Below are 17257 nucleotides of genomic sequence, written 5' to 3' on the forward strand. Positions count from 1 at the left end.
AGTGAAAAAAAGGGTACCCGAATCCTCACACCCTTAGATACTATGGATTACCAAAGTGAAACTACGAAAATATCCATAATGTTTCATCAATTAAGATCGGATTCAAATTATTAATGAATACCGGTGTCCGAAATATCCAACAGTAAGAATGAATAATTGATACTAATTTAGATTGAATAATATAATTTGAAGTGGATTTTTATATATATTTTGGTGCAAGTGGAGATATATTTTATATTTTTAAAACTTTGGTTTTCTTTTTCTAATTTCTTTTCTTAATTTTTCCTTTTAATGGTCCACTGGGCCAGGCCCATTAATAAAGCCCAACGAGAAAGGGCCGGTGAGAGTATAGCCGTTGCCGCGTTCGTCCTCCTCTCATTTCAAACTCTCTCTCTCTCTCTCTCTGTGTCTCTCTCTGACTCTCTCTCTCTCTCTCTGTGCAGTGTTGCTCGACGAAGAGTTCGATTTTTAGGGTTCCTGTCGATTTCGATTTCGATTTCGAAGGGTTCCTCTGCTCCCTTTTTCTCGAAGGGTTTCTGTTTGGTTTCTCGGTCTCAATTTTATACATAATTGCTCTGCTTTTCTTCGTGAAAGACTAAACTTTAGCTGCAGGGTCGGTCTGTCTTACTTGTTTATTGTTTCTGTTCTCGGTGAATTTTCGTGTTTTGCGTTTTCGTTGTTTTCGTGTTTGTCTGTCATGGATGCAGGATCATCACCGGGTGATCCTTCCCCTTCGTCAAACGAAGCCAGGCGGCCAAGCTGCCCGTGCCCACTTCAATACCGCCGCCGCCTTCTCCCCAGAAGAAGAAACCCCCGGTCTGGGAACCCAGAGAACGTAAGTACTCGATTGGGTTCTTCTGCAATGCAACTCTGATCTTTCTCTTTTTGTTCTTAAATTAATTAATTGTCTGCTGCGCTGAGATGATTTTAATGTTTGCTAAGGCTCTTATCTTTTATCGCTTTGCGCTTCAGTTGGACAGATTCATTCCGAATCGGTCGGCCATGGACTTCGCTTACGCACATTACATGCTGACTGAAGGGTGCATGGAGGAGGAGGAGAACCCGGCTGGGCGCTTCGTGTCGGATGAGGCTTACAGGAAGCGACTGCGCGAGGCCTTGGGCATGAATAGGACCCGAATTCTCGCGTTTAAGAACAAGCCCCCGGCCCCCATCCAGCCAGTTATTCCACCTGAGTTTACTTCCCCTCTGCCACCCTCGAAGCCCCGCCGTTACATTCCTCAGGTGTGTGTCTCTCACGCTGCATACACAGTCTTTCCTTTCCTTTGGAATGCAATGTCTGTGTGCTGACAATTCGTCTCATTCGATCCAACTGGGTCGAGTGTAAACAGAGTTGGGAGAGGAAACTGGATGCTCCGGACCTCGCGGACGACTACCGTCTCAACCTATTGGATTGGGGAAGCGCCAATGTTCTCGCAGTCGCCCTTGGGAGCACGGTTTACTTGTGGAATGCTTCCACTGGCTCCATCTCAGAACTTGTAACTGTAGATGACGAGATCGGCCCTGTTACCAGCGTTAGCTGGGCTCCCAACGGAACCGACATTGCTGTCGGTTTGAACAATGCTGAAGTGCAGTTTTGGGATTCTACTGCTAATGCACTGGTTAGTTTTACTTAATCCTTTATTTTATCAGGATATATTTCCAAAGTTGACGCTCTAGAATTTAAATTTATTTGCTCGTGAATTTTTCGGCTGACGAGTTATCTTGTTGTTGCCTTGCTGCAGCTGAGAACTTTGAGTGGTGGGCATACATCCTGCGTTGGGTCACTGGCATGGAACAATCACATACTAACGACCGGAGGAATGGATGGTAAGATTATTAACAACGATATGAGGGTAGGATCAAACATTGTTGCGACCTTCAGAGGGCACACGGAGGAGGTATGCGGGCTTAAGTGGTCTGATTCAGGCTGGCAACTGGCCAGCGGAGGGAATGATAAACTCCTCTACATATGGGACCGACGCCGGTCCACGGCTTCATCAACAACCGGCGGCCCGTTTCTCCACAGGCTTAAGGAACACAGAGACGCAGTCAAAGCCCTCGCTTGGTGCCCTTTCCAGGAGAGCCTGCTGGCCTCCGGTGGAGGTGGTGGAGACCGATGCATCAAGTTCTGGGATACACAAACCGGGGAGTGCTTGAACTCATTCGATACGGGGTCTCAAGTGTGCGCCCTGCTGTGGAACAGGAATGAGCGCGAGCGCGAGCTGCTCAGCTCTCATGGGCTTCCTAGGAACCAGCTCACTCTGTGGATGTACCCGTCATTGATGAAGATAGTGGAGCGGACTGATCATGAGTCTCCAGCCCTTTTCTTGGCTCAGGTAAATACTCTTGATCAGCAGAAAACCCGGCATGCTTGGATAATTCATGTAAAAGTTAAACCTTGTTTCAATTCTCGCTCACTCTTTTTTTGCTCCTTTCAGAGCCCCGATGGTTGCGCTGTAGCATCGGCAGCACCGGCAGAAGACCAAACTCTTAGAATTTGGAATGTGTTCGGGGATCCTCAACTGGCTGGTAAAACTGCTCTGAAAGCTAACCCAGAGCCTTTTCCTCTTTTTAATCGCATCCGCTGAACAAATTCTCGGAGTCCACCACTATAGCCGTTGCTTGCGGCAGAAGAACAACTGATGTTCTTGTTCCTCGTCTTCCTCCCATTCAATCCCTCTCTCTCTCTCTCTCTCCGTGCAGTATTGCAGCGCGCGCCCGACAAGGATTTTGATTTCAATCTTTGAAAGGTGCTCTCTTTGAAGGGTTTCTATCTGATATCGAGCTCTCATCATTGTTTGCTTTTCTACGTGAAAGGCTAACCTTTAGCTGCAGGGTCTATCTTCTTGTTTATTGTTTCCGTTCTTGGTGAATTTTCGTTGTTCCCTTTTCGTTTCTGCTTGCTCTTTCTTTTTGTGTTTGTCAGAGCCTGGATGGGTGGCTGCGTTGTAGCATCGGGGCATCGGATGAGACTCAGAAGTTGGAACACATTCGGGGTTCCGCCGAACAAGTCCTCAAAGAGCCACCAGAAAGAAATCCACCGCTATCTACAATCTGTTGACGGAGATGGTCGTCGGATAACAAAGTGGTCCTGTATCCGGAGCTGCAACAAACCCACCGCCTCTTGATCAGGAATTAATTTTTGCTGATGTACAGTTCATTCTTATGTTGCAGTCACATATTGTGGCCGACCACGTAAAAGATCTTGACAGTCGATGTATTCTTGACCATAAGAATGCATATATATACATTATATATATCGTTTTGCTCATCTTTCTTTCTCAATGCAATTTTCATCTTTCAGTACCATCTCGTTAATTAATCTTCCCATGGAAGAACACGAAAAACCAAAAAGAATAGCATCTAATTCATGTACATGTTCATGTACACAGCTAGCACAAACACCACAAGCTAATTCGCAGGGACAAGAACACCAATTTAAGTTAAAAATTCTTGCATTCCCGACAACATAAAAGCCTCTAAAGGAAGTGCCTCTATTTCAAACTCCATTTTGGAAATGTGTTAAATATCATCTTCGTAGTTAAAGGACTAATATAATTGTATGGTAATCTGGCGAGAAGCAAACTGGCCTTGCCACCACATTCCGATCAAGTTAAACTGATGATCCAGAGGAAATAAATAAATTATATATAAATTATAAAATGAGTACTTTATAATCAAGTCCTAATTAGATGTTCAAGCGATCAAAGAATGACATTTGATATACCCAAAAGAAATATAATTTGTTGATCATGGCTCGATCAATGTCATGACAAGATGCATATATCAAATAATATTATGCGCTTGGTGCACATTCGGCTCTAATCCTGGGGATGGACCGCTCCTGGTAATTACAGCGATGTGATTGGAAGCAGTTGCTTTCCCTCGAATATCTCCTAGTTTCCGAGCTTCTGTTCTGCTGCAGGTGGAGGCACATCTGGCCTTAATCCCGGGGATGGCCCCGACCTGGCAACAACAGCGCCGTGATAGAAAGCAGTTGCTTTTGCTGCTGATGGAGGCACATCTGGCCTTATTCCTGGGGATGGATTCGACCTGGCAATAATAGCGGCATGATTGTGAGCAATTGCTTCCATTATGAGGATATCCCGTAGTTTCCGAGCTTGTGAAGAGATAGCTCTGGTGTTTACTGGTTCTGGTGGTGGCACATTTGGCCTTATTCCTTGGAATGAACCTAACCTGGCAATAACAGCGCCGTGATTGAAAGCAGTTGCTTTCTCTCGGGTATCTCGAAGTTTCCGAGCTTCTGCATGCCACTGCGACGAACAAAGCAACGGATATGCTGGAGTGGCTCATGGTGATAAGAGCTAACGGTTTCACCCAAAATTATATTAGAGAGAGGGTTGATGGAACTTGCAGCGTTAAGCGGATGGTATTTATATACTAATTTTCTTGTAAGCCTTAACAAATCCTGATCAAAACCAATAAGGACTGATTATAAGAATGATTCTTCAAGATATGACAAGATGATTGGGCCAAAAAAAAAAAGATATGACAAGATGATTTTCTCTAAAAACAATTACCTTCTTCTTTTGCAATCTTTTCATGTTCTTGCCTTCGAGGACTATTTTGTCGAGATATATGGACAAATATAGAGAGATTTGCAGTCTTCCTTGATATTCTTGCAATTATAGGATTAATGTTTCAAGACATGGACAACGTAAAGAGATATGCACACTTGTATATATCATATTCCAAGGGAAAAAATCTTTCTATCTTATAATGATGCAATGAGAAAGAACTAATAATTTTTTTTTTCAATTGGCAACATTTATGACAATTGCCCATAATGATTAGCACCCCATTTATGAAATTTATTGTACTCTACTTGATTCTTATTTACACCATGTGACGAGATAAGATAGGAATTTCTTTCCACTTCAAGAGCGAAGTTTCCCGATCATTTTGTTCTTCAGCTATTGTGTACTTATTATCTTACTTGATTATACCATATTTCTAGAGTAATTGCTCAAAAATGGCAAGTTTCGTAGTATTTTAGTGACATTAATTAAATTATTACGACAATCATGTTGTTGAGCAACTGTGTATTAGATTTATGCGATATATCGGGTAAGTCAAAGAACACGACCATATATTAGGCATTTGAATAGATTCAATGCCATGTTGAGGGATCCAGTGTCAATCTGTATCGACTAGTATTGAGAAAATATTGGGTGATCCTACCTCACCACGTGGCTTAATGAAGCACCAATCAAAATGTATGAAATTAGGGACTTGGTGCTAATCACTCGAATAATTGTCATAATTATTTTTCATTAAAGAATTTTTATTGGTTTTTCCTCGTCACGTCATTGTCATTTGAGGTAAGATTATATAAAATTTTCTCAGCTAGCGATAGAGAGCTCATGTTAATTTGTCCGGTTCAAGTTTGGGCTGAGGTCTTTGTCCTTATGGAAAACTAATCAATCTACCCGCACTTTGTGCGATATTGTCATTTGTAATGGATTTTAATTTGTATCATTTAATTAAATTAAATTTTAAGAAGGTTATAATTCATTTGTTGATATTTTTCAAATTGACATTTAAATAAAATATTTATTAAATATAACAAAGTGAACTAACTCTGTTAAAATACTTAAAATATCTAAATTTATATACTTTCTAAAAAAATTAATATAATCTAATTTATATGCTTATTTTAATTAAAATTAAGGAAAATAATTAGATTTGTAATTTCTAAATTTTTTTTAAATTTTTAACATCAAAATTTTAAAGTCTCTCTGATTTCTAAATCTCACATCTTCTAAATAATAATATCAATCATAAATTTAGTATTTTGAACTCAAATAATTTAATTTTCTGAAAAAATGGGACAATTTAATTCCAATTTTTTTTTATTTCTATATGAAAATTTAAAATTTCATTAATTTTCTAAAAATCTATTTACATTTTGGAGTAAGTAATTAGTTGTGAGAACTTCAACTTGAGTTTTAATTTAAATGGATAAATCATTTCATTTTAATATACCAAATTAAAATTCAGTATAATTTTTTCAAAAGATAGTAAAATATATAACATTAAATAATTTCAAAATTCATGTTTTTGTATTAGTTTCTTTCTAATTACAATAATAAAATCATTTTCCTCTAATATACTAAGTTAAAATTCGAAATAATTTTACATACATAAGAGTAAAGTATATTATGTTAAATTATTTGGAAATCATGATTTTTGAATTATTTTTATTCTTTTTAATTATAATATTAAATATTTTTACTTAATTTTAAGTTTTAAATTAAATTTCTTAATTATTTCACTCTGATATACTAAATTGAAATTTGTTATATCTTTTATGTGCATAACTACGAAAATATCGATAATGTTTCATCAATTAAGATCGGATTCAAATTATTAATGAATACCGGTGTCCAAAATATCCAAGAGTAAGAATGAATAATTGATACTAATTTAGATTGAATAATATAATTTGAAGTGGATATATATATATATATATATATATTTTGGTGCAAGTGGAGATATATTTTAAATATTTAAAACTTTGGTTTTCTTTTTCTGATTTCTTTTTCTAATTTTTCCTTTTGAATGGTTCACTGGGTCAGGCCCATTAATAAAGCCCAACAAGAAAAGGCCGTCTCTACCAATTTCCAGCGTCTCCTATATGGAAATATAGCCGTTGCTTGCGGTAGAAGAACCCCTCGTTCGTCCTCCTCCCATTCAATCTCTCTCTCTCGCTCTCTGCAGTGTTGCTCGACGAAGATTTCAATTTCAATTTCGATTTCGATTTCGATTTCGATTTCGATTTCGAAGGGTTCCTCTCTTCTCTTCTACTCGAAGGGTTTCTGTTTGATATCTCGCTCTCAATTTATACATAGATGCTCTGCTTTCGTTCGTGAAGGGCGAACCTTTAGCTGCAGGGTCTGTCTGTCTTCTTGTTTATTGTTTCCGTACTAGGTGAATTTTCGTTGTTTGCTTTTCGTGTTTTGCGTTTTTCGTTGTTTTTGTGTTTGTCTGTCATGGGTGCAGAATCATCATCGGGTGATCCTTCGTTGAACGAAGCCAGGCGGCCTCGCTGCCGATGCCCACTTCAAGACCACCGCCTTCTCCCCAGAAGAAGAAACCCCCGGTCCGGGAACCCAGAGAACGTAAGTACTCGATTGGGTTCTTCTGCAATGCAACTGATCTTTCTCTTTTTGTTCTTAAATTAATTAATTAATTATTCTGCTGGCGCTGAGATGATTTTAATTCTTGCTAGTTAAGCCTCTTATCTTTTATCGCTTTGCGCTTCAGTTGGACAGATTCATCCCGAATCGGTCGGCGATGGACTTCGCTTATGCGCATTACATGCTGACTGAAGGGTGCAAGGAGGGGGAGGAGAACCCTGCGGGACGCACTGTATCGAGTGAGGCATACAGGAAGCGACTTGCCGAGGCCTGCAACATGAATAGGACCCGAATTCTGGAGTTTAAGAATAAGTCCCCTACCCCCGTCAAGCCGATTCCATGTGAGTTCACTTCCCCTCTGCCGCCCTCGAAGCCCCGCCGTTTCATTCCTAAGGTTTGTGGCTCTCAAGCTTCATCCGAAGTCTTTCCTTTCCTTTGGAATGCAATGTCTGTGTGCTGACAACTCGTCTCATTGGGTTGAGTGTAAACAGAGTTGGGAGAGGAAACTGGATGCTCCGGACCTCGTGGACGACTACCATCTCAACCTATTGGATTGGGGAAACGCCAATGTGCTTGCAGTGGCCCTTGGGAGCACGGTCTACTTGTGGAATGTTTCCAGTGGCTCCACCTCAGAACTTGTAACTGTAGAGGACGAGATCGGCCCTGTTACCAGCGTTAGCTGGGCTCACAATGGAACCGACATTGCTGTCGGTTTGAACAATGCTGAAGTGCAGTTATGGGATTCTACTGCTAATGCACTGGTTAGTTTCACTTTTGCTTAATCCTTTTATCAGGACATTTCCGAAGTGCAGTTTTCAGCTGACGAGTTGTCTTGTTGCCTTGCTGCAGCTGAGAACTTTGAGAGGAGGCCATAGATCCCGCGTCGGGTCACTGGCATGGAACAATCACATACTAACGACTGGAGGAATGGATGGCAAGATTATTAACAACGATACGAGGGTAGGATCCCACAATGTTGAGACGTTCAAAGGGCACACTGAGGAGGTCTGCGGGCTTAAATGGTCTGCTTCAGGCCGACAACTGGCTAGCGGAGGGGACGATAACCGCCTCCTCATATGGGACCGTTCCATGGCTTCATCAACCCGGTTGCTCCATAGGCTTGAGGAACACAGAGACGCTGTCAAAGCCCTCGCTTGGTGCCCTTTCCAGGGGAGCCTGCTGGCCTCCGGTGGAGGTGGTGGAGATCGATGCATTAAGTTCTGGAATATGGACACTGGGGCTTGTTTGAACTCAGTCGATACGGGGTCTCAAGTGTGCGCCCTGCTGTGGAACAAGAATGAGCGTGAGCTGCTCAGCTGTCACGGGTTTCCTCAGAACCAGCTTACACTGTGGAAGTACCCGTCAATGCTGAGGATGGTGGAACTGACTGGTCACGACTCTACAGTTCTTGTCATGGCTCAGGTAAAGACTCTGATCAGCAGAAAACCTGGCCAGCTTGGATTATTTGTGTGTAGTCAAACGTTGTTTCTCATCACTCACTTTTTTTCTCCTTTCAGAGCCCGGATAATTGCGTTGTAGCATCGGTAGCAGCAGATGAGACTCTTAGAACTTGGAATGTGTTTGGGGATCCTGAACTGGCTGCTAAAGCTGCTCGAAAAGCTAACGCAGAACCTTTAACTCTTTTTAACTGCATACGCTGAGCAAGTCCTCGAAGAGCCACTAGAAATCCACCGCTATCTACAACTTGTAGGCGGAGATGCTCGTCGGATAGCATTTGGTACCCAGAACTTTTTCCTCGCATCCGCTGATCAAGTCCTCAAAGAGCTACCAGAAATCCACCGCTATCTACAACTCGTAGATTGAGATGCTCGTCGGATAACAAATTGGTCCTGAATCTGGAGCTGCAACAAATCCACCATCACTCGGGAATTAAATTTTGCCGATGTACAGATCATAATTATGCTGTAGTCACATATTGTGGCTAACCACGTAAAAGATCTCCTGACAGTTAATGTATTCTTGACCATAAGAATGCATATATATCTCTTTTTGCTCATCTTTCTCTCTCAAACCAATTTTCATATTTCATTTCCATCTCATTAGATCTTCCCATGGAGGAATATCTTATTCCTGTACATGTTCATGTACGCAGCTAACACAAACAACACGCTAATTAGCAGAGACAAGAACATTGGACTAACTATATCGAACTTGGTACAATCAGTGGGCTTGGAGATCCCTCTCATGTGTATCGAACCCAATCAAGTGATCCATCTGAGCAAAGCTGCCGTGTGCAATGCAGTGCTATTGGTTGGTACCATCACAAAGCAAAAAAAAAAAAAAAAAAAAAACCGAGCTTCGCCTCGGTGGAGACGGTCTTTTCTGTCAGTTTTAAGTCAGCATTCCCATCCAAATGTTCTGCCGTAGGAGGTGCACTGAGTCCAAGAACATGCTCCCTTTGGAGACTGTCCTGGAAGAGTTGAATGGAAGGTGCTTGTCACCGATCATACAGATGCCATATAATGCCGCGCAATAGTAATATGTTGAATCCTGCAAATGTACCATAGGAGCCAAGATCACTCCGGCTTCCGGGGCCTTCAATCTGATGCCCGACCCTAAGCTTATCTTGCTCGAGATGGTAGAGTCGGTGTGGAACGGGACTAGACATATGCTGGGAGAACCTCCTGGCTCCGAAGGATGACCTAACCTGTGAGATAGAAGAAGCGGACCCCTTCCCAAGCCCGATTAGGCCCATCTCAATCTCAATGAAGCTTCCTGTATTATTGTGCCTGCATTCGAACATAATATTAGGTATTGAAACGGTCTGACTTGTGTTGGAAGTAAGGGTTATTGCTTTCATAGCAAGAAAGCCCTACATTATGGACGCCCACGCACACCCGTAGGCGTAGTTGCGCAAGTTCGGAATGGCTGGCGGGGCTGAGCAGTCTGTTCAGGATATTGCATTAACAATACAAATGAGATTGCAGTTTTCGGAGCTCCATCTCGAAAAGATTTTTTGGCATGTTCTCTCTATACTAGAAAGATTAATTTTTTGATGTATATGACGTTGTTATCTGTTTCCATCAATAAAAAATATACGAGTTATTCATGGGGTGGAGCTCAATCATTTATGACTACATTAACTTTTACATGTGATATATTTCCGATACATGTAGAAATATTTCATTTTTAATTTTCGATTCCCATATCTTGTATGTTCAATTTATCAGATCTAAGAGCACTTGCCTCTCCGGAAGGCCAAAGTGTCATAGCCAAAATTTGTAACTGATAGCAAAGGCGTTTACTGTGCTTCCTATACCCGGAAATTCAAACTCGAGTAATATTGGTTCTAATCAATCAAGCCTGAAGAAAATCGATAACACCTTAATTGGTCTCAGGTTCTAAGTTCTGCTAAAAAATTCGAGTTCCAGGCAGTTGAAATTAATTTTGAAGAACTACTTGATAAGAATACCATGAATCACAAAAGTGAAACAAACAAAATATCACTACCCAAAAAGAAAAATACGAAAATATCCTTAATGTTTCATAAATTCAGTTCGGATTCAAATTTCAATTATAAAACAATTTAGGTCATGTTTGGAATATCTGATCTAATAACAATAACGAATAATATTTTAGAGTAAATAGGTTTACTTACGTAAAAGAAACACGATTTTTATACTTTTTTCTAAATATAGTATGACCTTTGAAAAATAGCACAGAAATGCGCGACCTTTACATTTTTTTCTAAATGCAGTACGACTTTTGGAGAGTAGCAAATAAAGACACGACTTTACACTTTTTCCTAAATATAACATGACATTTATGTTTAGTTGTGCATTTAGCATAATGTAAATTATTTCACCAAATTGTAATGATAATAGCTAGCAGGAATTAACGTTGCAATGTAGCACAACATGATTGGATGAGTGGCACCTGACACCGTTAGCTCCATATTAGCTGTTATTATCCAATCGTATGAGGTTTACTCGTCCAATCATGTTCTGTCACCTGGCAACATTAGCTTTACGTTACGTTACAATTTGACTGAATAGTTTACATTATGTTAAATGCCTAACTAAACCTAAAGATCATGCTATATTTTAAAAAAGGAAATTTTTACCCCATATATCCCATGATTTAACATTTCTTTCAAATTTATCATATACTTTTAAAATTGTCAAAAATATTACAAGGTTTATATTTTTATCCAAATCTATCCCGACATTATATTTTCCGTTAATGAAATGTTAGTAGACTCCAAATATATCTCATGGTTTTAACTTTATCTCAAATCTACATATGATTTTAATTTTTTTCTTCAAATATATCTCATAGTTTTATTTTTTTCTCAAATCTGTCCCGGATAAAAGGGTCATAGTGGTAAGACCGTTAAATGTTGACGGGGATAGAACGGCGATATAGATTTGGAGAAAATGTAAACCGTGAGATATTTTTGACAATTTTAGAAGCATATGATAGATTTGAAAGAAAAGTGAAAACATGGAATTGGGTAATTTGCCCTTAAAAAAAGTGCAAATGTCGTGTCTTTATATGCTACTCTCTAAAGGTCGAGCTATATTTAGAAAAAAATACAAATGTCGTATCTTTTTGTACTATTTTTCAAAGGTCGTGTAATATTAATACAAAAATATAAAGATCGTGCTTTTTTAGGTAATTAACTTGATTAAATAATATGATTTCAAGTTGAGATATATTTTACACTTTTCCTTTGTAATAATATCATTTCACCGAAGTGAAACTACAAAAAAATTGATTTTTTTTGGTGTATATAACATCGTTATCAATTTCCATCATTTTACGAAAATACTAGTTATTCATGTACTGGTATTCAATCATTTTTACGTAACATTATTTTTACATGAGATATTTTTTTTTGGTCTTTTTTTGGTCTTTATATAAATTATTCCTCGTTCAATTTTTTGATTCCCCATCTTGTATCACCGGCCTATCGATTCCGGAATCACTCATGTCTCTGAAAGTCTCGTAGCCGAAAATCCTGCCGAGGTGTGCGTATTCGTAAAAAGCCCTAAACATCCTAATGACGTGGTGTCCGTTCCCAATATCCTATATATAGCCCCAAAATTCAAACTGGAATGACATTGGATCTGCTCAATCTCAACTTTAATCAAAGTGAAAAAAAAAAAATCAACGGTTAACACCTTAATCGATCTCAATTTCTTATAAATTTGTGCTACATGAATTGAGCTCTGATGGAGAAGATATTGGAGATAAATATGATATTTCACAATAACAGATAAGATTTCTTGTCACGAAAATAGCGGATAATTTGTTACGGGTCTTGTTAGAATAAACTTGTCTTAACGAGTATATTATGACGAGATAACGTTTAGTCACAATAATTTATAACTTATGGTGATAAACTTATTTTCGCGATGAAAACGTTATACAATGCATGTCACAATATATGAAATATGTACATATATATATGTTAGTTATTATGGAAATACTTGGTTTGTGGCGCTCATACAATATTGAAGATATATGTATACATATAAATGTATATGTATATATATACATATTAAGTATGTGCATTATAAGAATTTATTTAGCGTAATTTAACATTCTTATCATAATATACAAATTAAGTATGTAAATATATATATAATAGTTATTATGAAAATACTTGGTTTTTGACGCTCGCACAATATTAAAGATGTGTCTACATATAATATATATATATATATATATATATATATCTACATACATATTAAGTATGTGCATTGTAAGACTTTATTTAGTATAATTTAACATTCTTATTATAATGTACAAGAATGTACTTTTCTTGTGATAAAATTTCTTTCATAGCAATAAAATTTATCACGACATACAAAATTTCTCGTATCGATTAGATGGTAGGAATAAAATTTAACAGACTCGTCTCCAACAATACTATGGATCGCTGAAGTGAAACTAAAAAAAATATCTCTAATGTTTCATCAATTAAAGATCAGATTTCAAGTTATAAATGAATTTCGGTGTTCGAAATTAATATCCAAGAGCAAGAGTGAATAATTAATACTAATTTAGAGTAAATAGTATAATTTCAAGGGGAGGTATATTTTACATATCCAAAATGATATATTTTACATATCCAAAACTTTGATTTTCTTTTTTCTATATATATATATATATATATATATACATTCTTCAGGAAGAATTACCTCATTCCACCTAATTGGTCTAGGGACTACAGTGTTTGACCTGGCAATTTCAGTTTGGAAAAGGAGGGTTTCTCCTTTGGGGCTATGGTTGAAGGCTTTGGTTGCAAACGCGGAGACCATCGTTTTGTAATGGACTCTGTACACAAGGGCTAAAGGGATGGAGCCTAAAGCAATCTTGTAATTATGCGTTTTAATTTGCAGGGTCAAGCCATGGGTTATGTTTTGGTCTTTGAGGGACATGGTGAAATTTGGGAAACAGTTGAAATGGACTGGTCCGTCACACAGACTAGTCTCGACTGTCCCAAGGATGGATTCATGGTAGTTCAAAAGCCTAGCATCCCTAAGCACTAGGAGTACTGAGGTATCTAAACTTTCTCTGGTCAGGGGTTTTATGCCTACTTGGACAAGCCCTATATGGATGAAATTGTATTTATCGTTATGTTTTCTCAGGGACTCTTGGTTCAAGAGTTTTATGGTTTGTGAAGAGTTTTTTAGGGGAATGTCCCGCTCTTCAGTTGTTATGGTGTAATCGGTTTTTGAGAAAATTTGTTGGAATTTTGAGTTTTTATAAATCTGTTTCGAAGCGATTCTTGGGATCTCCCAATCATCGATAGATTTATCAAAACATTCCAAATTGACCTCTTCTCTGTTGAGAACAGAATCATTATCGAAATTATTTTCAGAAGAACATGTACTCGAAGAACTTGCTTTAAACCAATCCATATTTTGAAAACAATAAACCTTCCAGTCTCTCAAACATTTATCAAGACTTTCTATACTTTTGCATATCAGTTCCCTATCCTTAGGGTATTCCATACCTATCCTAGACGAAAGCTCTACAGATCTATAGAACCATTAGCCTAGAAAGTAGTTCAAAGATGCTATAACACCCAAGACCTATCGTAGGGGACAACCATGGAAGACAGGAAGAACAAGGATCTGATATGCATAGACAGTCAAGATAAATATAAGATCAACATGGAAGATTTATTCAAACACTTAGCCCATGATGGGCTGAAGGGAGTACATGCGGTTAAAATAAACAAAAGAAAAAGACATTAAAATAAAAAGGAATGAGTCTGTGAGGACTCAATCCATGCTTACACTGAAACTTACACACAGAAAGGGGGTTGGAGGATCCGGGTTATGGGAGCCGGATGATTACATATCAGAAGAAAAGAGAAGAAGAGAGAATTATGTGTTGCGGATGTGAGTCCTCCCTCGATGCTGGAGGAAGAGGCCTCTTATAGGCAGTGGTGGATGCCTTGTCGCTGTGCAGCTTTACACTGTGCACTCACATGCGGGGTACTGTTGACTCCAGTGGAAGAACTGTAGCTACAGTGCCTTTTTTGTCGCAAATAGTGACAGGAGGCTGCTTTATGTCGGGCACGCTCGCCGAAAGGTTTTTTATCCGTTATGGTACCACTGTGAGTAGTGGTGGGACGCTTCCGGAGATTGCGCTGATTATGTCGGGGCATAGCCTTTTGAGCCGAAAGGTTTTTTGCCCGGTAATGATCCACGTGTCTGAAACAGTGGGCGGACGCTCTCAGTTGCTGGGGCTAGCAATCATTCTGATGAGAAATCACTGTCGCCTTGTTCCCTGTGGGACTCTGATGCAGACGAAGCAGTGTTCAATTCTTTGAGCTCCAGGAGGACCTGACTGAGTCGCCCTATGTAATCCTCATCAGTTTTTGCTGCTGAAAGGAAGGACGAAGCGCGGGCTTTGACCTGGAGAAAGCTTTGGTGGTCCACTTGTGCCTTGTCTGAGACAAGAGCATTTTTTACGGAACCAATTGAGAACAAATTGGGAGTCAAGATGATCTACCTTCAGCTTAACCCACCATTTGCATTTGAAGATTCTGGCCAGTGTCTGCAGGCCTGTCTGTTGATCAGGCTTGTATCCGAAAGACCAATTATGAACCCATGATAATCCAAAGATCTGGTAGAACTGGAGAAGCACGGGGAAAATGGTTTGATTCCCTTGAGGTTTGAATCGGGAAGCGAACATGGTGTAGGCTTCATGGATTATGGGAGGCAGTATGTCTGGAATGGGACCCCAGATAGACCACCAGTGGGCGAACCAAAAGGGAAATATGGCCACATCTTTTGAATGGAAAAAGATCAGCCAAGTGTGTCTGAACTCATGGTTTTGGTACAAAAATGCATTGTACCATGCTTGCTGGTAATCCCAATAGGAATACATAGCGTTATGGGGGAGATCTGACGAGAACCGGGCTTGGAATTTATGGATTTGGTATGGTTTTCCCTCATTCCATTCTCTCGGGTGGATCACTCTCAGTATTTTGGCTGTAGAGTGGGATATGGTGTTTGAGGAGCCAGGGACAAGGTGGTGTTTAAACTCAACTGAACCTGTATCACTCAAAATTTTCTCATAGTATTCCCGGGTTTTTGAAATGTCAAATGGCCGGAAATACCAGTTTTTGGGAAACAATTTTGATGCAGCGAAGAAGGGGTTTTCATGGTAAAAATCTTCTTCCATAATCAAAACAGTTTGAAATAATGATTTTGAAAACCATGGTGCTGTTTTTGAAGAGCTGGTTTCCTTATCGGAAAATGTTGTGAGACTTTTCTCTGCTCCTTTGGCGATTTGCCCAGAGCTCTCTCCCTTGCTAGTCTCCAGCAGAGGAGGAGATATTCCAGATAGCACTTGTGCTAATTCTGGTTTATCTTTTAACACTGTAATCCATTGCTGGACTACGGTATCATTATCAAGAGGAGAGGAACTCTGTTTTGCAAGAGTTTGTTTCTCCTTTTTGGGTTTAGGAATTTTACCTGGCAGAGTCTGCATGCAGCTCTGCTTATCGATCTCCTGTTGGAGAGTCTGTCGATAGGTTTTTAACTGGCTATCAACAGTGATCTGCCCAATGGAGGGTTGGCCAGAGGCCTTATGGTGCGAGGATTGCTCCTCATTTTTTATCGACTGGCTGGGAGCCAGCTGTTTTGAGGCCGCAGCCTCTTTTTTCGAGGAACGAGTCCTCATGCTCATGGTGGTACCTGCAGGAATTCTCTTGTCAGGAAATCAGGGAGACTGTTAGTCTCACCCCTTATGAATTCGATGTCAAAATCAAATACACTCAAGATAGCTTGCCACCGGGCAAAAATCTGTTTTGATGCAATGTTTTGAACATCCTTTTGAAGAACCTCTTTTGCAGATTTGCAATCAATCCGAAGTAAAAACCTTTGGTTTAAAAGATCAGATTGAAATTTAGAAATGCAAAGAACCACAGAAAGAATTTCCTTTTTTATGGTTGAGTAATTCTTCTGGGTAGGGTTCCAATGTTTTGATGTGAACTGAACAACCTGTTCATGTCCATTTTTGGATTGTTTCAATATTCCTCCGTATCCTTCATCAGAGGCGTCTGTTTCAACAATCTTTTTTGCAGATGGATCTGCCAAGTGTAAACAAGGCAGAGTTTTGATTTGAAGCTTGATTTGCTTCACAATGTTGGTTTGTTCATCCGTCCATGGTGGAGGAGAATTCTTTAACCTATTATGGAGGGGTTTGCAGAGCTTACTTAGGCCAGGGAAGAAATCTACAACGTAGTTCAAACTTCCTAAGAACCTTTGTAGCTGTTTTTTATCATGGATTTGATCAGGGAACCTATCAGCAAACTGGATGGACCTGTTAATGGGGATTATGGTGCCCCTGCTGATGTTGTGCCCTAGAAATCGAATTTTGGTTTGGAAGAGGCAGACTTTGGTCGGAGACACAGTCAAACCATTTATCAAGGTGACTCTCATAAAATGCTTCAGATGTCTGAAATGAGAATCAGCGGTTTTGGAAAATATGAGAACATCATCGATGTATACAATTATGAAATCGGAGTATTCACCAAAGATGTCGTTCATGATTTTCTGAAATTCAGATGGGGCATTTTTGAGCCCAAAAGGCATCACATTCCATTCGTA

At 39.4% G+C, this 17257-nt stretch overlaps 2 protein-coding genes across 3 annotated transcripts; both read left to right on the forward strand.

Moving 5' to 3' along the window:
- The first annotated feature begins 386 nt into the window (after window positions 1-386).
- LOC116206783 (cell division cycle 20.2, cofactor of APC complex-like) lies at window positions 387-3271 on the forward strand. Of its 2 annotated transcripts, XM_031539588.1 has the most exons (6): window positions 387-835; window positions 973-1242; window positions 1350-1619; window positions 1743-2336; window positions 2439-2529; window positions 2704-3271. In XM_031539588.1, the coding sequence occupies exons 1-6, from the start codon at window positions 698-700 to the stop codon at window positions 2745-2747; spliced, it is 1407 nt and encodes a 468-aa protein (XP_031395448.1). In that variant the 5' UTR covers window positions 387-697; the 3' UTR covers window positions 2748-3271. The 2 variants fall into 2 exon arrangements, with proteins under 2 accessions (XP_031395448.1, XP_031395447.1); XM_031539587.1 differs by having other exon boundaries at window positions 2439-3271.
- A 3429-nt stretch (window positions 3272-6700) lies between these two features.
- Window positions 6701-9175, forward strand: LOC116207062 (cell division cycle 20.2, cofactor of APC complex-like). Its single transcript, XM_031539922.1, has 5 exons — window positions 6701-7142; window positions 7288-7554; window positions 7652-7921; window positions 8010-8582; window positions 8678-9175. Exons 1-5 carry the CDS (start codon window positions 7014-7016, stop codon window positions 8819-8821), a joined length of 1383 nt encoding a protein of 460 aa, XP_031395782.1. The 5' UTR covers window positions 6701-7013; the 3' UTR covers window positions 8822-9175.
- The last annotated feature ends 8082 nt before the right edge of the window (window positions 9176-17257 follow it).

The sequence above is a fragment of the Punica granatum genome, chromosome 5 (assembly GCF_007655135.1).
Source record: "Punica granatum isolate Tunisia-2019 chromosome 5, ASM765513v2, whole genome shotgun sequence".
NCBI lineage: Eukaryota > Viridiplantae > Streptophyta > Magnoliopsida > Myrtales > Lythraceae > Punica > Punica granatum.

What these genes read in the sequence shown, in the direction of transcription:
- LOC116206783 (XM_031539587.1), top strand. Translation starts at nt 698, where the DNA reads ATGGATGCAGGATCATCACCGGGTGATCCTTCCCCTTCGTCAAACGAA. An exon ending in GGTCTGGGAACCCAGAGAAC is followed by an intron (nt 836 to 972) that starts GTAAGTACTCGA and finishes TTTGCGCTTCAG; the next exon opens with TTGGACAGATTCATTCCGAA. An exon ending in ATTCTACTGCTAATGCACTG is followed by an intron (nt 1,620 to 1,742) that starts GTTAGTTTTACT and finishes GCCTTGCTGCAG; the next exon opens with CTGAGAACTTTGAGTGGTGG.
- LOC116207062 (XM_031539922.1), top strand. Translation starts at nt 7,014, where the DNA reads ATGGGTGCAGAATCATCATCGGGTGATCCTTCGTTGAACGAAGCCAGG. An exon ending in ATTCTACTGCTAATGCACTG is followed by an intron (nt 7,922 to 8,009) that starts GTTAGTTTCACT and finishes GCCTTGCTGCAG; the next exon opens with CTGAGAACTTTGAGAGGAGG. An exon ending in CAGTTCTTGTCATGGCTCAG is followed by an intron (nt 8,583 to 8,677) that starts GTAAAGACTCTG and finishes TTCTCCTTTCAG; the next exon opens with AGCCCGGATAATTGCGTTGT.